Source organism: Lagenorhynchus albirostris, chromosome 2 (genome assembly GCF_949774975.1).
Source record: "Lagenorhynchus albirostris chromosome 2, mLagAlb1.1, whole genome shotgun sequence".
In the NCBI taxonomy this organism is placed as follows: domain Eukaryota; kingdom Metazoa; phylum Chordata; class Mammalia; order Artiodactyla; family Delphinidae; genus Lagenorhynchus; species Lagenorhynchus albirostris.
Window position 1 is genome coordinate 68,652,914 of NC_083096.1, and position 25,844 is coordinate 68,678,757.

The 25,844-nt window shown below is 49.4% G+C and overlaps 1 protein-coding gene across 3 annotated transcripts in view; it reads right to left on the bottom strand.

Moving 5' to 3' along the window:
- The window catches only part of LOC132515877 (carboxyl-terminal PDZ ligand of neuronal nitric oxide synthase protein-like), a 306,848-nt gene that overhangs the window by 16,147 nt on the left and 264,857 nt on the right, over positions 1-25,844 (bottom strand). For all 3 annotated transcript variants that reach the window (XM_060142236.1, XM_060142235.1, XM_060142233.1), the window contains exons 7-10: positions 13,987-14,153; positions 11,629-11,808; positions 4,403-4,568; positions 2,839-2,991 (exon numbers count right to left, since the gene is read on the bottom strand). In XM_060142236.1, coding sequence (XP_059998219.1) covers positions 2,839-2,991; positions 4,403-4,568; positions 11,629-11,808; positions 13,987-14,153 — 666 coding nt within the window. The remainder of the gene's footprint in view (positions 1-2,838; positions 2,992-4,402; positions 4,569-11,628; positions 11,809-13,986; positions 14,154-25,844) is intronic.

The window sequence follows — 25,844 nt, forward strand, 5'->3', positions numbered from 1 at the left end:
GCACCCAGGAAAGGCTGGGGCAGGTACAGTAAGGGAGGCGCCCCTGGTGTCCACTTGTCCTCCATACGGGGCAGAGTAGAAGGATGAAAAAGAGGGGGGCAGGAGTTGAGTTAGCAGAGCAAGAAGCAAGGAGAGAGGAGGACAGGGTGACATTGCTCGGAGATCAGGTCTGCAACATTCCCTTTCCTTCCCAGTGGCTGGTGACCCTTCAAGGCCCCTAGATCTGTCCTTTGTCTCCTTCACCTCCAACACACCTAGTGCGTGCTGGTGTGGGATGCCAACACACAAACCAGCGCTCCAGGGAGGGCCTGAACTGGGGAAAGAATGGGGCCGAGGTGGGTGGAAACCACTGCGGGGCACCCCGAGGGCAAGGGTCTTAAATGGGTCCCAAGTCAGCGGTACATAGAACTAGTCTCTCCAATTCTTCAACCTCTCCACCATCTCCTTTCTTCCTTCCCTTGGCAAGGTTTTCAAGACCCTTTTAGAAACTATGCCCCCCACCCACTCTTCTCCCCATCCCAAAGAAGCCTCCTCCTACCACATTCCACACACCTAACCCACTGGCCTCTGGCTTTGTCCTCAGCCCCTGCTTGCAGGCAGTGGGCCTGGAGAAGCCAGACCTTCCACTCCCCTGAACACCCCAAATTCTAAGGAGCTAAGAGGTCCCACACTCAAGGAAGCCTGGGTAGGATTTTGTAAGCTAGCTAGAGAGGCTCAGGCAAACCGGACTCCTAACCTCTCTCCTTCGATTTCATGGTTCTTCCTTCCCTGTGTATCTGGACCTACGTCCAATGATTAATCAGAAAGTATAACAAAAACAGGACCACCTCTCTCCAACCAAATGCACATTAGGAAAAGAACACGAATCTACTGTTGATTCAAACACCCTGGAGATTCCCATTCTCTTCTCTCTGGTCACTTCTCACAAGCCTATGCATACGTATACACCTTCCCTCACACGTGTGTGTCAATGCCAGCACACGTGTACACACATGCACACACACACGCACCCGTCCCATTCCACTGACACCCTCGTGCACCAAGGAAGGCTAACACAAAGCTACATTTATTTCCTTAATTTGGCCTTTCTGGTCTAGAAGAAATCCAACTGTAGCTATAAGAAAAGATCTGCACTTTCACTTCTATATTTTATAAAGCCAAGTTAGGCTTGAAGAACTCAACTTTGCAACCACATCCTTACCAACTGATCCCCAAATAATACTGCAGTCTGGGTCTGTGGTTTGCTGTCCAAGATAAAGTCTTATTTCCCCAACACTTGGCACTAGCATGTCTCAGCTCTCTCTTCAGGCACCTTTAAATCTGTTAACAGCCACTTAGGGCCTTATTGGAACCAAGGACAAGTAAGCTAGCCTTCCCTGCCCCAATCAGCTCACTGTACCAGGTGGTAATCTCTAGGCCTGGATGGTAAACGAGAATTGCACCTGGCACTTTTTACAGGTGTGCTCGAGGCATGCATCCACAGGGAGACAGGTCAAGGGCAAAGTGACTATCGTTTCTGACTTAAGTGGCAGTGATTCTGAAGAGTGGACTTGAGTGGTCTCAGCTACCAGTCTCTGCTTGCTTTTTTTTTTTTTTTTTTTTGGATCACTACTGCGCAGTGGAAGGGACAGGTTGAGAGGTAAGGCCGGGGGCTCCGGGTCTCTGAGGCTTTTATAGAGGCAAGAGTGCTACAAAGGCTTCAGCTGGCATAGCCCCTGAGGCAGGACACAGGGGAGACAGGGCAGCTTTCCAGCCTCCACGTGGATGAGCTGGACTTGCAGGCAGGCGGTGGGCAGGGCATCCACACTGAGGGATCAGACCTAAGTGATCTGGGGCAGGCAAGACGTTGTCCTCCCCACGGGCTTTCACGGCAAGGGCCTGAATGACAGTCAACTCCCAGTCTCCCTCAGGAGCAACACCTGAAGCCCACCTAGAGAAAGTGATTGGGTCCAATTCATCTGAAAGCTTATCCCCGCAATGTGACACATCCCAATTCCACGTTCACACGGAAGGACTATCCTGTCTTTCAGCCTAGAGCGTTCGACCTCTACAATCTTTGCAAGGGCCTAGAGAAGGAATTCCTCCCACGAAGGTCGGGGAGAGTTAGGCAACTGGTAGCATCCTGATATCCAAACACAAAGTACCTGAGAAGGTACCGATGGCTTCCCTTCATAGTCGGGATCACAGAAGTGGGGGGGGGGGCGAGGGGGCATCACACGACAGAGCAGGGGAGCCTGATGATGCAGCGGGCAGGGAGCAGGTCCTTCAGCAGCCTGGTGGTCCTCAAGAGGGACCCTCTCCCAAAGCCATGGGCTCCGAGAGGCCCCTTGCCCAACCCCCACCCACCCAGTAGACGCAAGCAGGAGGCAGGACCTGATTCACTTCTGGGAATCCAATGTCTTCCCCACTTGACCCTCCAAAGCAAAACCCTAACCCTTTTCTGAAACTGTAAACGCTTCGGGGCCCCCGGGTATCCTCAGCAGTGCGCATTCGCCGGCAGCCCCTACCCGGGCAGCAGCCAGACTTGGCCCCTCCACACCTCGGCCACGGCCTCCGCCTGCTAGCACCACAGCACCTACACGGCGATCTCATCGTCCAGGCTGTCGCCCAGCTCCTGCCTCTGCAGGACGTTCCGCAGGCGGGGCAGCTCCTCCTGGGACCACGAGTCGCGTTCCTCGCTCTCGTCCGTGTTGGATTCGTACTCCGAGGCGATGCCTGACTCTCGGAACTTGATGAGCTCCAGGCTGCCCAGCAGCGGCTCACCCTGAGCAGGGGGCGGGGTGTCCTCGGGCGGGAGAAAGCGGAAGCACTCCAGCTTCACCAAGCAGTCGCGCCTACCTAAGGGGCTGCCCACTGGGTGGGCGAAGTCGGCCAAGCCCGCGCCCAGGGGCGGCGAGTGCAGGTCCTCTGGCTTCGGGGTCGTGGGGTCACAGAGCACGGGAAGAGCTCCAGAGCGGAAGGTGATCTCCAGCAAGCTATCCTGGGAGCCCACTGGAGTGGGGGGAGAAGAGGGGGAGGGGGCGACATTAGCAAGGTGCTTGGTCTGGAAGCCACCGTTGGCCCACCCAGGTCCCTGGCCAGTTGAGCGAACCCTCACAGGGGCTCTTCAGCTCTTCCTTCCACCCCACACAGCACAGACACGCCAGGCTGAAGGGGACGAGCTCAGGGGAGGTGGTAAGGGCAGGGCAACGATAAGCCCATGATCAGCTGGTGAGGCCCGTGGACGCCTTGAATGGGGTGTGTGGTAGGAAGAAGGTACAAACTGAAGAGCTACCTTAAAAGCATGTAGTAACACTTGGTGCAACCTTGTAAACTGGCATTAATTAGAATACAACAGGGCCTTGATAAACAAAAATAAAAATCCAGAGGGGCTTTCAGAGCGGTGAAGTACAGTGGTTCCCAATCCGTAACTTTGGGCCACTTTAGAAACACAGAGTTATCAGCCCTGCCCCAGATCTACCAATGCAGAACCTCTGTGGGTTGGATCTGGGAATATCCATCTTTTAAAAAGCTCACGGGATCGTTTGGGAGAACTACTGGTATAACAGGGAAAGCATTAGACCTGGGTCTGAATCTGGGCTCCACACTTTGCTAGGCCTGAAACTGTGGGCTGGTTACTTAACCTCTCTGAGTCCGTTTCCTCATCTGTAAAATGGGCACAGCACCACCTACCACTATAGGGATTAAATGAGATTATGTATACGATCAACAGATATTGGTCCACAGCCAGCGCACACTTAGAGCAGCAGACAACCCAGGGACAAGCTCAGGAGGAAGGCGTGGAGACACGCTGTCTTCTAGTACTTCTCAGTGCAGCCTGGGGGTGGCTGGTAGTAGAGGCAGGCTGGGAGCCAGGCAACCTCTGCCACTCATCAGCAGAGCTAGCTGGCCACAGTTTACTCCTCTGCCTTATCCATTAAATAGACGGACTGCTGCCAGCCTTTTCTACGCTGCCGAGTTGTCAAATAGTGCGGGGAGAGTAAACTACTAAACAGTTCGATGTCTCCTGCAGAGCTCACAGAGACCACGATTCACCATAGGTGCTCAGCGTGTTTCAATGGGAAAAGCCCTCTGAGAAAGAAACGGGCAGCCCTAGCTTACGTGTAAAGAGCCCGGGCCCCCATCGAGGAGAGGCTGGGTGAGCATGTGGTCGTGACTCCCGGGGACTTTCAAGGTCAAGTCTGGGCACTGGGCTAGAAGGCAGCCAAGCCCCTCTCTGGCCCTGCCCTTTTGTAACTCCGTGAAATGTACGAATGGGACAAACAGAGCTGCCTTTGTTTTCTGCTGGGATACCAGGTCAGGTCAGGGGTCCAATAAAGCACCACCAAAAAGCTTTAGGGAAGAGAACATGTGGTTCCAGAGCTTCCCCACGGAGGTGAGGCTGGGCAGGGCCCCGGCTTACTGGCGTTCTGTCCCGACAGCTTCAGCTCCAGCTCCTGCACCTGCTTCACCAGCAGAGAGATGTGCTGAAGCATGTCCTTGTTCTGCAGCAGGAGCTGGTGCACGCGAGCCTGGGCCTCCAGCCGCGCCGCAGCCTCAGCAGCCAGCTGGTCCTTCAGCAAGTGAACCTGCAGGGGAGGAGGAGGCAGAGGAGACAGCGAGAAGACAGGACAGAGAGAAGGGAGGCACGTGAATGCAAACGCGAGTCACTGGTGGACGGCCAGGACCAGAGACACCTTCCAGGTTCAATTCAAGACAAAGGAGCCCTGCCCCGGGCAAAATGGGCACCCGGGCTTGCAATTCAGAGGAGAAGCCGAAAGAAGCTGCTCGCTGGCTCTCTCTCTGTCCTGAGTGAGGGCCACGATGTGTCACTCGTGTACGACTCAGAGCCCCACACCACGAGCAAAAGGTAGGAAAGAGTTGGGCCCCAGACCCTGCCCCCTGCTCCATCCCTGTCGGAACTCCTTTGACAGCTAACGTATTACCGCTGTGTTGAGGCAGGTACGTTTTTCTTATCTTGTCTTTTAAAAAACGAAACCAAAAACTGATATACTGACCCACTAGCTAAGAACAGTGTCACAGTAAACCCCCTGCAATCTTCCCTCTTCCCTTCCTCGCATCCAAATACCGTAAGAAATAGGAAGCCCTACACATGCCCTTTCTAAGTCAGTGAAATGGCTGTCATGGTCTGTGTTTCCACATCTGTGGGTGGGTGTCAGCTTCCTTCCCTGACCTTCCGTTCCCTTTTTATTTCTCAGGGCACCTGGGAGCATGCTTCATACCTGGCAAATGTCAAACGTTTGCTGACTGACTCATAACAGGGCCTCATCCAGCAACCCCGGCAGGGCTGAGGTAAACAGCTTTACAGAGACGCCCTCTATGAGAAGAGGGGGACCCTCACCAACTCTCGCCTTCTCACGGTAGAGCACCTGGCAATGGCATACCCCGAATGCTCAGGGCCCAGTAGGGTCTGCTCTTCGTGTGCAATCTGGGTGTGGGGATACAATTCAGTGGGAAGAGAGGTGGGGTGATTCTGTCAGGACCCTGGTTTGAAGAAACTGAGTCACGAGACGATGACAATATTTACACATATGTGATTTTTCTGCCAAAAGTGGATAAAGGGGTCTCTAGGAGGGTTTCTGAAGGTCCCTGAACAAGCACAGCTGATGAATTTGGTGGCCTGGACCAAGGCATGTGGGAAAGAGCATTTTCTTGAACCGAAAACATGGTGTGGATAAAGACACAGAGTCAGGGTGAGCAGGGTGGGAGAGCTGCAACCAGGAGCGGAGGAGAGAGAAGGAAGGAACTGGAAAAGCCAATTCTCTGGCTCAGACAACAAATGCTCTGGATTTCTGAAGCGTAATCCGCTCCAAAGAGATTCACGTTCTATCAGGGAGTAAAAGACCACGTCTGCCCCACCGTCTGGCCAAGCCTGACCCAGGGTCCTGCCAGCCCTCCCAGCAGCCAGCACTCGGAGATCATACTCCTGGATGCAGCGGCTGCTCCTCCCGCTGCCCGGATTTAAGGACCTGATCCTGCAGTTGGCTCTGCCTCTAAGTGGGGCCACTAATGAGATTAGTTGCCACTTTCCATTAGTGCCTCCCAAGGTGAGGCCGATCTTTCCCTCCGGGGTGGGGGGGAGGATGCCTAAGGAATCTAAAGTAAATCTGTTCTCCACCGGGTGCTGCTAAGGACAGAACTGATACTTTGGTCCAGAAATCAGCCTCATCTGTTGCCTCAGATAATCTAAAGAGAGATCTAGAGAAGGGTGAGAACGGAGAAGAGAGTGGCAATAATATTTCAATCTGGATATCAGATGGTGGATGGCTATTAAGCCTCTATCTTCCCTGGAAACTGAGGCATGGAGGTAGTTCACCCGAGAGTGCCCCAGATCCTGTTGCTTCTGAGAAACAGGACAGTTGCTGTGGGAAACCCACCCCCAGAAGGGCCAACCTTAACCTTCTATCTGCAAGTAATGTAACTTATTCCAACTAAGAGTATCATTGAAAGGAATGTACCGAGCAGACAGAATTGCTAATTATCCATTTTCTATTTTCTTTGGAATAAAAACAGAAACATTAGGCGTAAATGTGGAACAAAACTTTCAATGCATGTAAAGAGAAAACGTGGAGAATCCTGCCTACCACTAACTGGCATCTCTGGAGGGTTCCCTGCACACACATGCTACAGACTCAGGTGCCTGAACCCCACATCTGAACATCCCAACGGAAGCTGGAACACTTGAGTCTGTTGGTTACTCCCTATGCAACTGCAGGTAATTCACTTCTACTTGGACCTCCCTTTCTCCATCTTTCAACTGAGAGGGTTGGCTAGAGGCTCGGACAGTCTGTGATTTCACATCCAGGTGTATGGAGTGGTCAGTACCAGGGGCCATTGACTAAAGGCTCACTGAAGAACATCTCTAGATTTCCACTGGGAAGTCAGAGAATTAGGACTGGGAACAAAAGAGGAATTCCCTCCTGCAGAAGGCAGGGGAAAACAAATTGGAAGTTTCTTTTGCAGGTAACCATTCTAGTGGTGGAGGTACCATCAGTACATAAAAGACGACCCTTGCATCAAATGCTTTCATCCCAAATCCACTGGCACTCAGCACCATGAAAAATGCTGTGTTTGAGTCCTCCTCATGCCAGATTAAATAAGAATTTTAGTTTTGCAAACGTAGTTATAACATTTCGGGCATTTTCAAACCCTGGGAATGAGAACGCACACGCTGCTGCCGCCGCCTAAACCCAGCGCTGACGAGCCCTTCCGCTCCTGCAGCCGTCAAAAGTGGCAGCAGGCATACGGCTCCGACCTGTCGCTGCAGCAGTCTGCACATCACAGGAGAACCCAGACCAGGCCAAGCTGGGACAAAACAGCCAAGACTTCCTTAAATGTGAGGCAATTTAATAGTCCCTGTGTTTTGCATACGTGGGCCTGGCCCTGAAGCACCAAAATGAGGCAGCATTATTTTCAGCCTTGGCCCGGGCAGTCAGCTACAGCTGTGTGCTCACTTTCTCCATGGCGCAACAGGAGCAGATAGCACCGCCTCTTCCCTACCAGGCGGGACTTATTTGTACTCAGCACACTCTTAAAGCATCGGACACCTTTTGCAAAGGTAGGCCATATCAATTTCTGGAAAGGTAGGAGTTAGCTTGGCCTTTCCAGAGCTGTGTGGTCTTTGGCAAGGACTTATTCTGGTCACGATCTAAGTCCGCGGGAGGGCCACGCCTGGAGGGCGGTGTCCAGTTCTGCATTCCTGCCACAGCACTACAAGCGTAAGTTCGACCCTGTGCCCTCCAGCTGGGGTGCCACTTCCCAAAACTCAGATACCCACCCTCAACCCACCCAGCAACACCAGACCACTGCCCACTGGCTCTCCAGCCTACTTGCCTGGACTCCAGCTCCTCCGCGAGAAGTGCGGGCAGGCCCAGGCTGAAGTTAGGGAGCGGCAGGCACATGGAAATGGCAGTGAGGAGAACCAGAGCGATTTGCCCACACACACACCGGACACACAAGCGGAGGCAGGCAGCGCTGTCTCAGCATGCACAAGGCAGGGGACCTGGGCAGCGCACCCAGGGCGCTGGGGACTGGGGGAAGCCATGAGGCCAGATGCTAAAACTAGGGCCTCGGCGGGATGTGGAGGGGTTTTAGCGCTGTTCCTCTAACTACGGCATACACAGTTGCGAAGCATAGGTAACCAACCACTTGTCTCAGAGCAAGTGCAAGTGGCACAGGTAGAGGAGAAATCTTCACATAGCAACACTGAGCTGCGGTATAACGTTTTCCCCATGAGCTAGGCCAGGAATTGGCAAACTGTGAAGGAGCCTGGCCTACTTAACTGTTGCCAGTCAGCCACAGTGCCTGGATCAATTCTGGAGCTGTGTGGGCCCAGCCCGTGGCCATGCGGGCGCCAGCTACATCCCAGCTTTGGTTCAAGGCTTGGCTATACTCTCGTTCGCACCCTTGAACTTCTGGTCCATCTAAAAGCAGGAAGCTAGTGCAGCCAGGCAAGCCTCATGCTGGGTTGGGGAAAGTGGTCCAAAGGGCTTGGGGTTCACTATTTACACACTGATATCTCATCTAGAAATGCTTAAGAGGCAGCTGAGCGACACCTTTGCCTGGGTACCTTTAAGGCCAGGACAGGCCCTTTCTCGGCCAGCTCTGAACCAATTTAGGGAGAGGCTGGGAGAGATCTTGAGGTGTCAGGCCAAATCAGAATGCTGTGAAGGAGATCTAAGCCTAGCCCCATTGATAACAGTAGAACCAGACTGGCCTGTGAGAATAAATGGGGGAGAGGGGCATAAATCATGCAACAAGGGACCCCAAGAGTGCACCTGTTTGCAAGAAACTATCTTTATCCTTAGCTCTTCTCGGGAGCCACACAGGAGGACTTGGATGCCCCCAGAGCAAAGGAAAGTATGTTCCCACTGAAGTGCTGAGATCACAGTATTACCCATTGGAATTCTGAGGACTGCTGGTAGTTTAACGAAGAAAGAAACCTTGCAGTTTGATGGCAGTAGAGTCTGACAGAACAAGTAAAAGTTGACCTCATACTGGACACTGTGCAGAGAAACCAAGTATGCCAGATTTGATATGTTTTAAATGCATGAAAGATGTCAAGAAGACCTATCTATTAGTCCACCTATGTATCTTATATCGTTTATACCCAAAGATATGGATACTAATAAAAAGCCCTTGGATCAAATGCTACAAAGAGAGTGGGAGAGGAACACGCAGAGGAGCCTGTCGCTGAAGGCTGGTTTAGGACTGAATTGGTCCGGAGGACAGGGGAGCTGAAAGCCAGTTGAGAGGTTACAATAATACGGCTGCTTCATTCCCGGGCAGCAAAGGAAGGGGCAAACTGAAGAGACTGCTTATGAGGAAGGTAGAGAAGGGCAGAGGAGTCTGCTCCAGAAGCTCTCTGAAGACCTCAAGGTGCTGTCTGACCTGAAGATTTTAGAAGTCTACGACCCTACCCCAAGTCATTTCATCCATGTGGGATACTGATGCACTCTGGTGGCCTTTCAATCATGTCACTGCCTGAACTGAGACTCAACCAGGACACCACCAACTATAAGCAACAGATTCCAAGTGCAGGAGAGGCTGAGGGTGTCCAGCCTGTGGAAGTGGCTGGAACTGAGAGAGGCTCATCAAGTGAACTGCAACTGGAACCATGCTCTTCCCCTCTCCTAGCTTCACTGTCTTCAAGGACAGAGGCAATTAAAATAGGGCCAGGGCAGTGACGCCTGCTTGAGACAGATGCTTGATTCTGGGCCAGAGAACCGCTCTTAGGCTTTCATCCTGACTGTGGGAGACTTACAGGTCTTGTGGCTTCGCTGAGTACGTTAACTGCCTCAACACTCTTCTTGTGCAGACTGTACATGTGCAAATAGTTTCTATTTAGTATTAAGCAGTGAGTTCACATTCAAATGCCTCTCCGGTAATATTCACCATGAATACGCATCAAGCCCGTTCTTAGATAAATAATAATTACTTGGCAATGGATACGCTGAAGGAGAAAAGTATCATGGCTGGAGGATGGATTTATATTTAATGGGAAACTTTGGAAATGACATGAGTTGCTGAATGGCCCCGTGCTGCAGCACGCCGGCTTTCTGCTCCTGTCAGCCGTCACACCTGGGAGGAGGGGATTCTCGGGACAGCCACTCCGTTAGTAACTAGAGGAGATGAACTGTGTTATCTGACAAAAGGCGATGATTTTTCCCCCAAATATAAGAAGCCATTAATGACATTCCTCCTCTTTGTTGCTGTTTTGGGAACACCTGCGAATCCTCCTAGAATTAGCACGCATCCTTTTGGGTTCATGGTCTGGATTTTTAAAAAGGTTCAAATCCCTTGGAAGCAGTGCCCTACTGATTTTACTCTCTTGAAACCTGGCTGCAAAAGGCACCCATGAGGCTGGGCCTCAGGCCCAGGTCAGGGTGAGACTGTTACAAAGAAGGTCTTCTCAAGACCCAGGTCATTGCATCGTTCTGGGTGGGCTGCTGGCTGCTTCCTCAAGGGGTATGTGTTGGAAAGGACGGCTCCGCCTGGGTGGTTCACTCCACCCAAGGGTCACGAGACGAGTAAGGAGAAGAAACGATGAGGATCAATAAGAGCTCCCTAGAGAAGTCTTCGTGTTCTCATTCAAGAACGCAGAAGGCCAGCCTGGTTGACCAGACGTAGAATAGAGCTGCCTTTCCCGATCTCTCACCAACTCTCCAAAGCCTGAAGACCCTACCTTCCTCCTCACTGTCAGCACCTACCCACCCAGGTCCTCACCCTGTCTGACTCCTACCACAGAATTCAGCCTGTAAACGGTACAAATGATTGTGTCTTCACTATTCCCCGATGGCCCATAGAGAAGATGAAGCTCGGACTCACAAGTTCCAAGGAAGATGTGGACTCTACCATGCCCTGCACAGAAAGCAAGCGAGAGGCATCCCTGCTAAAAGCAGCAGGGAAATCAGCTCACCCCTCCTTTCTAAGGCAGCAGCAGCGCAACACGTCTTCAGGGCTCACACAGCACTTGGCTCCTGAAATCTAAGCCAAGTCTTCTCATTATGGCTCAAATACTACGCCTACGTTCCTGTCAGTTAAATCCCAATATAATGAACTCCAGGCCAGTATGGTATCAAATTCTGCTTGGAGAAATCTTTAAAAAAAAAAAAAATCCTTCCTGGAATGCGTAGATGACTAACAGAGGCATGGAAATCCCTATGGACGAGGTTTCCAGGGTGGTGGCTTCTGCAAGGGTGTTTGGGACAAATTCACACTTTAAACTCTTTTAAGAGTGGTATCACAAAGTCACATCTGTCCTGACTCCAGAGGCGTCCCTTCCCACCCCAAACACCAGCAAATGAAGGTAGGAAAGGAAGGGTGAAATTATGTGCATCTTGTTCCTTAGTCAGTTCAAATCATTATCCAACAACATCCAGCCAAGCCAGCCAAGCCCAACTCAGAGCGGGGGTACACGGGAAGCCAAAACACTTCTTCCCATTTCTACCGCGTCCCCCATCTCTCCCCTCCCTGCCGCCCCCATTGCTCAACAAGCAACGACCCAACAGCGGGAGCCATCCCTCACAGCTCGCTAGGTTGTAAACCTGCCCTGTGCCCCTCGCTAAGGAAGGCGCGTCAAGCCCATGAGAGTGGAGCCTGCGAAGTAGGGAGGAGGCTGAGGAGAACCTGGGCCACAGCCACTTGTGTCTGTTGCTGCTGCTGCTGGAGGAGCTGCTGGAGGAGCTGCATCTGGTGCTGGGTGGACAGCGGCGTGCCCGCGCCCAAGCCCGGGGGCTTCGAGGAAGAAGAGGGAAGAAGCATCTTGGGCGAGGCTGTCAGCACGGGCTCCTGGGGGCGGGCTGAGACCTGGCGGAGAAGAGGAGACACGGCGTGACCCTGGGCAGGCGCCACCTTTAGGGGCCTCACTCTGCCTGTAGCGTGTAGGAGGGTGGGGTGAAATGGCCCGCTTTTTTTTTTTTTTTTTTTTTTTTTGCGGTACACGGGCCTCTCACTGCCGTGGCCTCTCCCGCCGCGGAGCAACAGGCTCCGGACGCGCAGGCTCAGCGGCCATGGCTCACGGGCCCAGCCGCTCCACGGCATGCGGGACCTTCCCTGACCGGGGCACGAACCCGCGTCCCCTGCATCGGCAGGCGGACTCTCAACCACTGCGCCACCAGGGAAGCCCAAAATGGCCCACTTTTAACCAAGAGCTGGAAATGCTACGTCTTTTTTTTTTTTTTTTTTTTTTTTTGGCTGCACTGGGTCTTCATTGCTGTGCGTGGGCTTTCTCTAGTTGCGGGACTACTCTTCATTGTGCGGGCTTCTCATGGCAGTGGCCTCCTTTCCAGAGCATGGGCTCTAGGCACGTGGGCTTCAGTAGTTGTGGCACACAGACTCAGGAGTTGTGGCTCTCAGACTCTAGAGCGCAGGCTTACTGTTGTGGCGCACGGGCTTAGCTGCTCCGCGGCATGTGGGATCCTCCCGGACGAGGGCTGGAACCTGCGTCCCCTGCATTGGCAGGCGGATTCCTAACCACTGCGCCACCCGGGAAGCCGCAATGCTACGTCTTCAGTGGAAATGTGGACAGACTCCCACAGAGGAGATGATGATCTGATGGCCTGGGCTGGGACCACAGAGTCAGAAAACCCTATCTGGACACCTGAGTTACTGATGCCATGTGATGGGAGACCAGGCAGCTGAGATCATCCTATCACTTGCCCATAGCTTCCAACTATACCATGTTGTTGAGTCACTTGAGGTTCTGTCTCTATGAAAGATAGCTACCTACTACCCCACTACGGGGCGGCTTCTATCTTTACTTTGTTGTGTTCTTAGGGCTCCCTCTTCCAGGCTCTGCAGGGTTCTCCTGGGCTGGCCACAGGTGAGGGAGGTGCTCCAGCCCAGCACGGCCTCCTCTCACAGTGAGAGCCACCGGGGAAGCAAGTCGGGACACAGATAGTGGTCTGGAGCGATCCTCTCTCTGAAAGGGGAAAGCAGTTTCTATTCCCTTCCCTCCTGTCTCCCTCCTGGTAGTTGGACACTTTCATTAAGACGGTTTCTGTGAGCCAGAGAATTCAAGCACAGGGTTGAATTTGATTTCTGGCAGCTCTGCTGCTGGTCCTTTTTCCGATGTGCAAGAGGAAGCACCCAGTGACAGAGGGCTTTTGCCACTTGCAGAGTACAAACTGGGCACCAAAGAAGATATCAGGCAGACAATCGGGAACAACATTGCCCTTCAAACTAGACAGGTTTCTCCTTCCGATGAACTAGCCTGACGACTTCCACTTGAGAAAAGGCATTGCATGGTGAGGAAAGAGGCACTCCTGATACAGGCAACTGGCAGGGAATCTACAGGAAGGGGAATTTGTCAGTATTTTCCTCCTGTTGGCAGGGGTGAGGGGGGTGCGGGGGGGGTTGTTTTGTCTTCGGGTTGGAGGTTCTTAGTTTCTTAACCTGGATCCTATCAGGAACTCCTTGAGGGCGGCCATCATCTCACCCGTAAGATACGAGGTTGAAATTGACGCCTGAGGTGGGCTGGCAGTTTCTAACCTCCAAGGGGCCAATCTCCAGCCTCCCCAGGAGCATCAAAGGCACACAACCGCTGGCTGCAGGCAGAGGCAGCCCTAACTCACTCTGCTCCTTCAGCTGAGCCCCCGGGGATCATGTCACATTGTGCAAGGATTAGCCATGCACAGGTATTGTGCAGCGACAAGGTGCCATTCAAGGTGGGGCCTCCACTGGGAAGAAGGGGACCCAGTGCTGATGGGACCCTGGAGGGTGGCACGCATCGGGAATGAGCTCTGTGGCATCCTGACACGCAGCAGCGTCCAGCATCAACGCACGGGGACTGAATCTCTAGAAGTCAGGCCCCTCTGAAGGGAAGTAAAACGTGTGCTGGAACCGCCACGGTGCTGGGGAGCGCCTCACCCTAAAGGTGACCCAGCAGGCGCTAAGAGGTGACCGACAGTGGCTGAGGCTGTGACACAGACTGCTCTGGGAGGTGGTGTGCGTGCAGACCGCCTGGGTGGGCCACCTCCGGCTTACCTTGGAGTCTGTATGGGAGTCTCCTTCCTTCCCTACCGCGTCGAGGTCAGTCACACCTCGGCTGAACTCCAGGGCCTCATTCCCTGGGAGCGGCGCCTCGACGGCATCGATGTCCGTCTCCTCTGCAGTGGCCGTGGAGGCCCTCTCGGCTCCGGTGAGCTGGCGGCCTACAGGGACAACAGAGAGGGTAGGGAAGGGGTACAGTCACACTAAGGACAACGTCCTACTTGCCCAACACTTTAGTTTTCAGTTGTGTCACACCTAGGGACGCCACTGGCTTTGTAACGTTTTCACATATCTTTTCACTCAAGTCTGTTACATTTCCAATCCAGTAAGATGTTCTCATTTTAATATCCTTTTAAAGTCCAGAAACAGACACCATTTCCTCAAGTCTGCCCATGACTGCTTTGCCATGCTCCTAACGGGCTGTCAGATAAGGGGTAAATCACCTCACTCCCTGGGCCCCAGTTCCTTCAACTGTATAGAGGCTAAGTTGGGTGGGTGGGAGGGTTGCAGGCCTGAAAAATAAGGACAAGGAGATCCGAGGCCCCATCCCACACAGTACATCAGTCTCCCATCCTCAGAGCCTGCCTCTGACCGTCCCTCAGGAGCAAAAGCTAGGGAAGGGCCCTGGTGAAGGCAGCAGTGGCAGAAGAGAGACAGGTGGCTGGTTTTCATGCCTTGTCTTGTCTATTTCCCACTTGCCCCTTCCTACCGAAGACAGTGACCATGTCTTTGATCACACGCTCAGCACGTGTATGAAATTCCTACTGTTTCTTATTTTTCTTCATTCCCTGTTCCTCTCTCTTTCCTGGGCTCTATAAAAACACCTGGCAATTCTCAGGCATTTCCCAGGAAACATTTTTTTTTTCCTCTACATTTGGGATTAGGTTCATCACTACTGTCTTCAAATAAAACTTCTTAAAAGGCTTCAGAGACCAAGCACCAATTGTAAAACTGTACAGGCTAATGTAAGTAGCAAGTATGAAGAGTTGATTCCCTAACCCTAAGGCCGACCCAGGGAGCCAGGCTTTGGTCATTTGAGGGCCCGCCTTGTAGAACAAATAGTCCTAACACGTCTTCTCATGCAAACCCATACGAGTCATCGGGGGAAGCAAGGCGGTATTTAGAAAGCCAACGGTGTGCTTGGTTTTCCTCCTTTCTGCTCTGGGAGCTGGGAGACGGACTGCTAAGGGTTGCAATGGCATGTAACAGAAAGGAGGGCTCTGGACCATGGCCTGGCAGGGCAGCTCTTCTGCTCCTTTGTAAAGCAGCCGGCAGGAACATAGGGAGTGGGCTACTTCCTACCATCTCCTGCACCCAGAAGTGACCTTCCTGACGATGAGGAGGTTGATCCTGTGAGAGGGAGGCCGATGGATAACTCGTGACTATTTCTTAGTAGGTGGATGGTGTTGGGAACTGAGCCTCTGAGTCTCCTTGCCCGCAGAGGAGTGAGCAGGGTGAACTGGGCCTGCGTTTGAGGAGAGATCTCCATCAGTCATCAGGAGGGACTGGCTCCTACAGCACCGGGCATCCATCTGTCAGTGCATTTAATTAGCACGTGATAGCAACTGTGCCCTTCTGGTCTTGAGACCAAGGGTGTATTTCATTCATGGCTCCCAAGGATCTAGCACAGAGGAGGTGCTCAGTAGACACTAACAAAGGCAACAGTGTCACGACAGGGTAGCAGAACGGGGAAGTGGGCTATAAGAGGAGGCTGCCCCTCACCCCTGGAGATCCTAATGACAAGAACTAAGCAGCCCTCCAGAGGGTCTGGAGATGCCCAGGCCAGGAGCCCAGAAGGGATTGGAAAATCTCTTAGGTTCTAGCTCTGCTTCTGGGGGAGTCATTAAAAAACACACTTCTCAACCATTTTCTTTGTACTAGTGGAGTTCCCAAACCAAGCCTGACGTACATGAAGTCACCAACTATGGGACTGCTTTTTGAGAGACTTCCTGCCACTCAGTGGGCTCTTTGAGGATCACATTTGGAGTCTTATAGATTTAGTACAGCTAACGGGTAGAGAGTACAAGCATACCTATTTTATTGCACTTTACAGATATTTCATTTTTACAAACTGAAGGTTTGTGGCAAACCTGCATTGAGCAAGTCTACTGGCACCATTTTTCCAACAGCATTTGCCTACTTTGTGTCTGTGTCACATTTTGGTAATTCTCACAATATTTCAAACTTTCTCATTATCTGTTATTAGGTGCTATCCATTATTTGTTATGATGATCTGTGATCAGCGATCTTTGCTTATAATTATGTGGGGGCACCATAAACTGTACTCATATAAGACAGTGAACTTAATGTGCTCTGACTGCTTCACTTGCTAGCCACTCCCACCCCCCCCCCGACCCTGCCCATCTCTCTTCCTTTCCTTGGGCCTCCCTATTCTCTAAGACACAACAATATGGAAATTAGGCCAATTAATAACCTTACACTGGCCTCAAGTGTTCAAGTGAAAGGAAGAGTCACATGTCTCTCATCTTAAATCAAAAGCTAGATATGATTAAGCTTAGTGAGGAAGGCGTGTTGAAAGCCAAAATAGGTCAAAAGCAAGGCCTCTTGCAACAGTTAGCCAAGTTGTGAATGCCTAACCCAGAGCAAGGCCCTAACTCTCTTAAATTCTATGAAGGCTAAGAGAAGGTAGGAAGCTACAGAAGAAGAGTTTGAAGCTAGCAGAGGTTGGTTCATGAGGTTTAAGGAAAGAAGCCATAACCATAAGGAAAAAGTGCAAGGTGAAGCTGCAAGTGCTGAGGTAGAAGCTGTGGCAAGTTACCCAGAAGATCTAGCTAAGATCATTAATGAAGGTGTCTACACTAAACAACAGATTTTCCATGTAGAGGAAACAGCCTCATATTGGGAAGATGCTGTCATTCAGGACTTTCATAGCTAGAGAGGAGAAGTCAATGACTGGCTTCAAAGCTTCGAAGGACAGGCTGACGCTCTTTAGGAGCTAATACAGCCAGTGACTTCAACTTGAAGTTGAAGCCAATGTTTATTTACCACTCCGAAAATCCTAGGGCCCTTAAGAATTACGCTAAATCTACTCTGCCTGTGCCCTACACATGGAACAACAAAGCCTGGATGACAGCACATCTGTCGACAACATGGTTTACTGAATATTTTAAGACCACTGTTGAGACCTACTGCTCAGAGAAAAAGATTCTTTTCAAATTATTACTGCTCATTGGCAATGCACCTGGTCACCCAAGAGCTCTGATGGAGAGGTACAATGAGATTAATGTTTTCACGCCTGCTAGCACAGCATCCGTTCTGCAGCCCATGGATCAAGGAGTAATTTCAACTTTCAAGTCTTATTATTTAGGAAATACATTTCATAAGGCTACAGCTGCCATAAATAGCAATTCTCCTGATGGATCTGGGCAAAATAACTTGAAGATCTTCTGGAAAAGATGCACCATTCTAGACACCATTAAGAACATCCGTGATCCATGGGAAGAGGCCAAAATGTCAACATGAACAGGATTTTGGAAGAAGTTGATCCCAACCTTCATGGATGACTCTGAGGGGTTCAAGACTTCAGTGGAGGAAATAACTGCAGATGTGGTGCAAACAGCAAGAGAACTAGCATTAGAAGGGGAGCCTGAAGATGTGACTGAATTGCTGCAATGTCATGATAAAACTTGAACAGATGAGGAACTGCTTCGTATGGATAAGCAAAGAAAGTGGTTTCGTGAGATGGAATCTACTTCTGGCAACGATGTGTAAAGACTGTTGAAATGCCAATAAAGGATCTAGAATATTACATAAACTTAGTTGATAAAGCAGTGGCGGGGTTTGAGAGGATTGACTCCAATACTGAAAGAAGTTTTACTGTGGGTAAAATGCTATAAAACAGCATTGCCGGCTACAGAGAAATTGTTTGTGAAAGGAGCGTCAACCAATGTGGCCAACTTCACTGATGCCTTATTTTAAGAAACTGTCCCAGCCCGCCCCACCTCGCACCTTAGCACCCACCACCCTAATCAGTCAGCACCCATCAACACTGAGGCAAAACCCTCCACTAGCAAAAAGATTACGGTTTGCTCAGATGATAGTATTTGTTAGCAATGAAGTATTTTAAAAGTATGTACAGTTTTTTACATATAATACTATTGTACACTTAACAGACTACAGTATAGTGTAAAGATAACTTTTATGTGCGTTGGGAAACCAAAAACTTTGTGCTACTCGCTTTATTGCAATATTCATTTTATTGCTGTGGTCTGAAACTGAACTCGCGATATCTCCTAGGTATGCCTGTATAGTAACAGATCTGTTAGAACCGGGGGGGTAAAGCTGGGGTAGAGAGAAAGAACAACCTAGACGGAGGGATATTATTATTGTGTGTGTGCCTGTCAGTGTATCAGATAACACAACATCTCGAAAAGGGACCCACAGCAAACGGTCTTCTGCAGGTCCTATCAGACAAGGGACAAAATCTGGTATTTGCAATGTTCCTGATAGCGACAAGCCCAAGGGACAAGAAATGATACGAAAATCTTCTGGTAAAACCAGGAAACTTACAGGATTGGGCACTATGGATTTCAAATTGTAATAGGGACAGGTAAGACTGAACTTGGGGTAGGGGGTGGTGCTTTTTAAACTGTTTATTTATACTGGATACACTGAATAGTCTCTAGACATATGCTGATTTCATTCATCTACTCAGTAAGTATTTGTTAAGAACCCTGTATACAAAAGAAGTCCACTGGGCATACAGATGAATAAGCAAAATCTGTGCTTTCAATGCTTCCCCAGCCTGATGGAAGAAACAGACGTAAACCACAGATGCAGCATGAGGCTGTATCACCTATGAGGGAGCTATCCAGGGTGCAGGACAACAGAAGAGGAACATCTAAGTCAGGCGGGTGTTAGAGAAGCCTGTGCAGAGGGGAAACACCTCCTGAGGAAGGAGTACCAGCTAAGGCAGGTGAAGAAGCAGGCAGAGGGGAGGGGAGGCCATGGAAGGCACTCTAGGCAGAAGGCAAGGCAGGGGCAAAGACACAGAGGTACAGAAGTCCACAGCATGGTTGGAGACACTGCAAATGACTCTGCGGGAGGGACCTGACCAGGAAGCGTCAGGATCTGATCTTGAAGGAAGGCAAGCAGGTGAAGTAATACCAAAAGATTTTCATGTTTTCAAATTTCACCTAGGGATGATGTGGAGGATAGATCTATAAGGGACACGATAGAAAGCAATACTCTAGGGGAGAAAGATGAGGGCTTAAGCTAAAGAGGTGGCATAAGACAGAACAGAGGGGACAAATCTGAAATACCTTCAGGGGTGCAGAAATCACTGGACTTGGTAACCAACTGTCTGCGGGCGGGGAAGGGGGAGGGAAAGAGGGAGAGAGGAGGAGATGGGGAGGGAGAGAGAGAGGAATACATGTAGAATGAGTTTTAAAACTCTGATTTAGGTGACTGAGTAGAGACTGGCATCCTTTAGGGAAAATGTTGGAGAAGGAGGATTGTGGGTAAGAGAATGAACTTGGGAGAGTCCGTAGCAGCTAACTGGAGATAGCCACTATCCGTAAGTGGAGAGTTCAAGAAAAAGGTCTGGGCTGGAGTTAAAACCATGGGCAGTCAAAAAAGAGCAAAGGGACCAATCCCAGGAGAAAATCCCCACACCTGAGGGGTAGGTAGAAAGGAGAACCTACAAAGGATGCTGGAAAGCAGCTAGCGGAGAAAAAAGGAAAGAGTGCGGGGTGGCGGTGGAGGGCCCCAGAAGCTGGGGAAGGGGAGTGCTTCATTCTCAGTGGTGCACACTGCAGACAAAGGCTGGTTCAATTTGCTGACTGGGTGGCCCTTCAGTGACCTGGACTGGTCGTTTCAGGAAGGGCTGGCAGGCAGCAGACACCAGATCACTGGAGGTTGAAGGGCTAATGGCGAGGGTGGGGTAGACAATGAGTATGAATGTGTCTCACAAGAAGCTTGACTATGGAGAGGAAAGAGATAGGCTGGGAGAGATGCAGGGACAAGGAAGGTTTGATTTTTGTTTTTTTTATGATGGAAAAGACTTGACCTTATCTATTTGCAGTGGGGGGCAAAGTCAGCACAGTAGAAGATTCAGATGATGATTTAGGAGAGAGCTGATGGCTCAGGGTTTAGGAAGAGGCGAGATGAAGGGAAAAGCAGAGGCAGTGAATAGGTTAATCTCAGACAGGAGAAGAACATGGTCCACCAAGACGGAAACTGGGGATAAGGGAAAGGCAGAAGGACTGCTGAACGGCAAAGTAGCCTGGGGCCAAGTCTGGGGACCACAGATGTGTAATGGACCAGCGTCACAGGGCAAAATGGACAGGTACTGTTGGATGAATGTAGAACTTTTTACATGTCAATTATACCTCAAAATAAAATGGTTAAAATAAAAAGGATTATCAGCTCAGTCCAAAAGTACTTGAAATGGCCACTTTTTGCCTCAAAATTGCAACAGCAATAGCTTAAACTCAAATAGTGCTTACTGTGTTCCAGGCACTAGTTTAAGGGATTTACATGTCTTAACTCATTTATCCTTAGAACCACCCTGAGAGTTAAGCACTATTATTATCCCCATTTGACAGATAAAGAAACTGAGGCACAGAGCTGGTAAGGCTGGAGCTGGGGCTCAAAGCCTGCCAGTCTGGCTCCAGGCTTGGTGCTTTTAACCATTGCACCACCTCGTCTCCCAACAGGCTCACTGCTTCCACCTGTAGTCTCAGCCACCCTGCTTTATCTTCTTCATTGCATCGACATCCCCTAAAATGGTCTTATTTGTCATCTGTTTGATCCCCCACCCCAACTTTCAGTGTGAGCTCCTCGCCAGCGGAAACCTTGTCTTGTTCACAGTATCCCCAGAATCGAGCCTGGCATATGCGGAAACTCGATAAACATCTGCTGAATGAAGGAAGGGAACTGAAACTCAGGAGAACCGAAGGATCAGGCAGTGGCGGCCTGACGAGATGGAAGAGCAGGTGTGGTGGGAGCGTGGAAGTGACACAAGGTCAGTGGTGTGCTTGCTTGAATAAGCCAGATGCCCAGGTCCAGCAGATGTAACAGGTACACAGTAAATACTCCTGAATCCACTGCTCACTGTCTACATGGCAAGGGTTTTATTTCTAAGAAGCTCTAATCTCCAAAGGGCTCCAAGCCCTTCCCCACGTTGGATTGTCTGCTGCCGTGGGAAGAGGGACGCCTCCAGGGGAACGGGATCTCTCCCAGGAAACCCACTCCAGGAGTCAAAGAAACTGCACAGGGCAAAGCAAGGCAAGAGGAACAGGGGCAGTGGCCCCACCTGGCTCTGAGCCCCGGGTACTGGCCAAGGACAGCTGCTGCCAAAACATACAAAAGATAAATCTCCCCCAGGGTAGGGAACGGTGGGAAGAATGAGGGAGGAAAGAAAGGCAGGCAGAGAAAGGGAGAGAGGGGCGGCACACACAATGAAAGTGAGGACCTTCATTAAAAGCACTCCCGAAACCCAGAAGGGAAAGGGCTGACAAGACATCAAAGAAGACAGCAAAGCCTCCGCACTTTCCAATTCCTCCAGAGTAAACAAGTTTCCTCTGCATGACAAACGGCCTGCCTGGGGCAGCTCCGCTGGAAAGATAAACACTGCATTAAATGAAAGCGCCCTAACGTGGAAGCAAGATTCTTGTTAAAAGGAAAAGAAAACCTGCCGACCGACAGTTCCACTGTGGAGCTTCAAGGTGCCCCGTTACAGAGAAAAATCCTAATGGAGTCAATAAAGTCTTCTGGGTGAAGCATTTATGGAAAAAAGGAACGTGTTCCTAGCAGTTTATAGACAGTATGGAAGCAAGTGGGGCTGTAAAAGGGAAGTGACTACGGGGCTTGATAAGAAAACATTTCCCATCTCAGATCTGTAGAATTCCAAGCACTGATACTCAAAGTAGGTTTCACTTCACGGCAGTCGCACTTCACGGCAGTGGCACTACACGGCGTTCAGAGGGCACCTGATTAATCATTTAACGTGGATCTGTCATGAAATCATGGGACTTCAGAGATCTTCTTGGCCACTGCCCCCACTGCATAGATGGGGTTACGTAGTTGAGACTCTGAACTGGAGAACTGGCTAATAGCTAACATGTATTTAGAGTGTATTACAGGCTAGGCACGATGCTGATTGACATGCATTATCTCCCAACACCTAGCAGATAAGAATGATCCAGAGAGACTATAAAGTTTGCTGAGGGTCACCCGGCTGAGAAGTGGTAGAGTTAGGATCCAAGCCCAGCTGTTCAGGTGCCAGGACCCAGACTCTCAGCTGCTTCTCTAGTCTGCTGGTCCAACAGTCTCTCCAAAATGCCACCCTGCCTTTTCATTTCTGTGATGGTTACTTTTGTGTGCCAATGTGCCTGGGCCGTGGTGCCCAGATATTTGACCAAACATTATTCTAGATATCGTGCTGAGGTATTTTTCGCACGAGAGTAAACATTTAAATCAGTAGACTCTGAGTCAAGCATGTTACCCTCCATGATGTAGGTGGGCTTCAACCAATCAGTTGAAGGTCTTAACAGAACAAAGACTGACCTCCCTGCAAGAAGAGGGAACTGTACCAGCAGACCACCTTTAGATTGGAACTGCAGCTCTTTCCTGGACTTCCAGCCTGGAGCCCACCCTGCAGATTTTGGACTGGCCACACCTCCACAATCACATGAGCCAATTCCTTAAAATGGGGTGTGTGTGTGTGTGTATGTGTGTGTGTATCTCCCTGAAAAATACAATTTACATCACTCCCCAGGCCATATTCTCCCTTACATGAGTTGGGGAGAGCCCCTACCACTCCCTTTACTCTGCAGAGACGCCAACACGATATATGGAGAGCATATCCACCCCACGCTTGACCTCCTTAAAGAGATATATACTCAGTGCTTTGACATCTTAAACTCTGAAGCAACTACACTGGGCCTGACAGATTTCCCTAAAATGAACCGAGATGTTTCATTTCCCTAAAATGAACGTCAGTTACATTCTTCTCAGGGAGAATGGTATACAGAAGGTGCCAAATAGATGAAATCTCACGTATATTACTGTAATTTGAAAAAATGATCACCAAAAAGGTTATAAAAGGAGAGGTGCATGTAGCTGATGGGCCCATTATCTCGACGCTGACCACCTATTAGTCAGAAGAGCGTAGCCACGTTGGTCTCTAGCTGCAGCCAGCCACCATCACTCATCACCATCAGTACGCTCTTCAGCCTTCCAGCCTTACCCTCTCGGCTATATCACCTCAATGCTACCTACTCCCCCCAAACCAAGGTCATCGTTCTTCATCAAGGGGACTGTTTAGAAGTCACTCCCTGCTGAAATTTCTACTCAATCTCCATGCTCATTGTGGCACAGAGGAAGCACTGAATAAATGCTGTTGACAATGACTAAAATGACACACATCCCTTGCCACAATCACTGACCAGGTTTACCAGTTTATTCAACAAGTATTTATTATGCCAGGAACAGTCCCTACCCTCCCAGAGCTTGCACTCTACTGAAGACAGGAGGACACTATGTATCTGGTAGACAGTGGGCTAAATGCTAATGTTAACAGCATCAGCCAGGAGTGAAAAGAACATAGGAACCTGGAGGAAAAAAATGTTTAAATTTTCGGGAAGGGGAGAGGAAGAGAATGGGACAGTGGAAGCTGGAAGGCAGGCTCCCCAGAAGACAGGACAGTGAAGGATAAGTAGAATGGCTGCCTGGGGTAAATGCAGGAACCACCGGCAGATGGAACGGCATTGACAACGGCTGGAGGGCACCCGATACACTCAGGGTGCTAGGGGAGGAGTGGGGGGAGACAAGACGGAGAAAAGGATAGGAAGGGATCCCTACTGGAATCTCTACTCACCCCCAGAGAGAATCCTGCCTAGTATCACAGGAAATCATATCAACCCACCCCCACCCAGAAGACCCCTGCAGGGTCTAGAAGGGGAAGGAAGGAGTAGCTCCCGCTGCAGGAGGGAAAGAGGACCTACCCCTCAGAATAGTCTATATGAAATGTTATCCAGCTCTTCTCTCCAAAAGGCCAAACCATACCATCCTGACCTCTTTAGCAAATGGCTGAGAAGTTAGTTCTGATTAGGTGCTCGGAGGCTAGATCAAGCTCCACAGACAGGAGTTCCATGATAAGAACAGATTACAAACACTCAACCTCTAGGTAACCTCCCTATGTCCAACTCCTTTCACTCCAGGAATAAATGGCTTCACCAGAGACAATGCCCTTTACTTTCTGATTGGAATTTCTTCGTATATGTGCATCCTGGCTGCTAGTGGTACCGTGGGTTTGAAAGCCTCTGAGGCTTAGCTGTGATTCTCCACCAACAAGGGAGCAGGGCATCACCAAAGAACAGTTAATAACGTAAAGGTATCAATCTTTTCCAGCTAGCAGCTCTGAGGGCAAATCCTCCAGTTCAGAAGTGAGCAGACCAGCTTCTGTTCTCTGAGCAACATGGCCAGCTATAGGTCTGGTATAACGAAAAGTACATCTTTCTCCCACTATCGCCACCTAGTTCCTTTCTGCAGAATGAACCACAGTAACCAGTGTCTTGTGTATCATTCTGGAGATGTTCTATGCAGAGTAGGCACATATATGGTTTCATGTGTATATGTATATATACATATATATACACACACACTTTCATTTACATGTATATATTTTTCTACAGGATAACTGGTAGCGTGTCATATCCACAGTTCTACACCTTGATTTTTTTTAATTCAACAAAATATCTTGGAGATGACTTTTTATCAGTTCATAGAGTACACCAACTCTGTGTAATATCCCATTATTTGTAACCATAATTTATTTTAAAATCCCCTCTTGCTATTTCCGATTTTTTGCTTTTATAACAAATTCTTTGCTGACGTAACTTTATGTATGCGTTATTTCGTACATGTATGGGTTTACCCTTAACGTGAATTCTTTGAAGGGAATTTGAGGGTAATTCGGGGGTCAAAGCATGTGAATTTTCAAAATTAATGATTTCCACATTTTTCTCCATAGGGATTCTACCTTTATCACACACTATGTCAACATGTGTGTCTGGGTTTATTTCTGAGCTTTCTGTTCTGATCCATTCACGCACTTATTCATGCATCAGCACAGTTTTACCTATTATAGCTTTATAATATGTTTTTGTACCTGGAAAGCCACTCCTCTGTCATCACTCATCTCTTCCAGGATTTTTTCTATTCTTGCTTTTTCCCATATTTTAAAATAATAATAGCTAACATGTATTTGGTGTTTACCATGTGCCAAGCACCAGACTCAGCATTTGAAATGTACCTGCTCATCTAATCAACACAAAAATTCTATGAGGCAGGCATTACTGTTATTTCTATTTTTTCCAAAAGAGGAAACTAAGGCACAAGGAGGTTATGGAACTTGCCCAAAATCACACAGCCAGTGACCACTGCAGCTAGAATGCAAACCAAGAGTCTCTACTCTTCACCACTTTGTGATAATGCCTTTTGCAGTATGAGATTTCTTTTGCTATTTTCTAACTTCTTGAATTGAATGTTTAATTAATTTGATTTTCATGATTGATCATCTATTAATGTAAATAATTAAGGCTTTGATTTTCCTCTGAGCACTCTTTCATCTGTATCCCATAAGTTTTGAATATGATAGTGTACCAAGGTGCCTACTTTGCTGTTAAAAATTTGTATTGTAATGTTAAATTTATAGATTAATGTAAGGAGAATTAACATTTTTATGATGTTGAGATTTCCCAACCAAGAACTTTCCAATTGTTTATGATTTTCTTCATATAAAACATATATGTTTTATTATGATTATTCATAGGCATTTTATCTTTTTAAATTGTTATTTTAGTGGATATGTTCTTCCACTATGACTT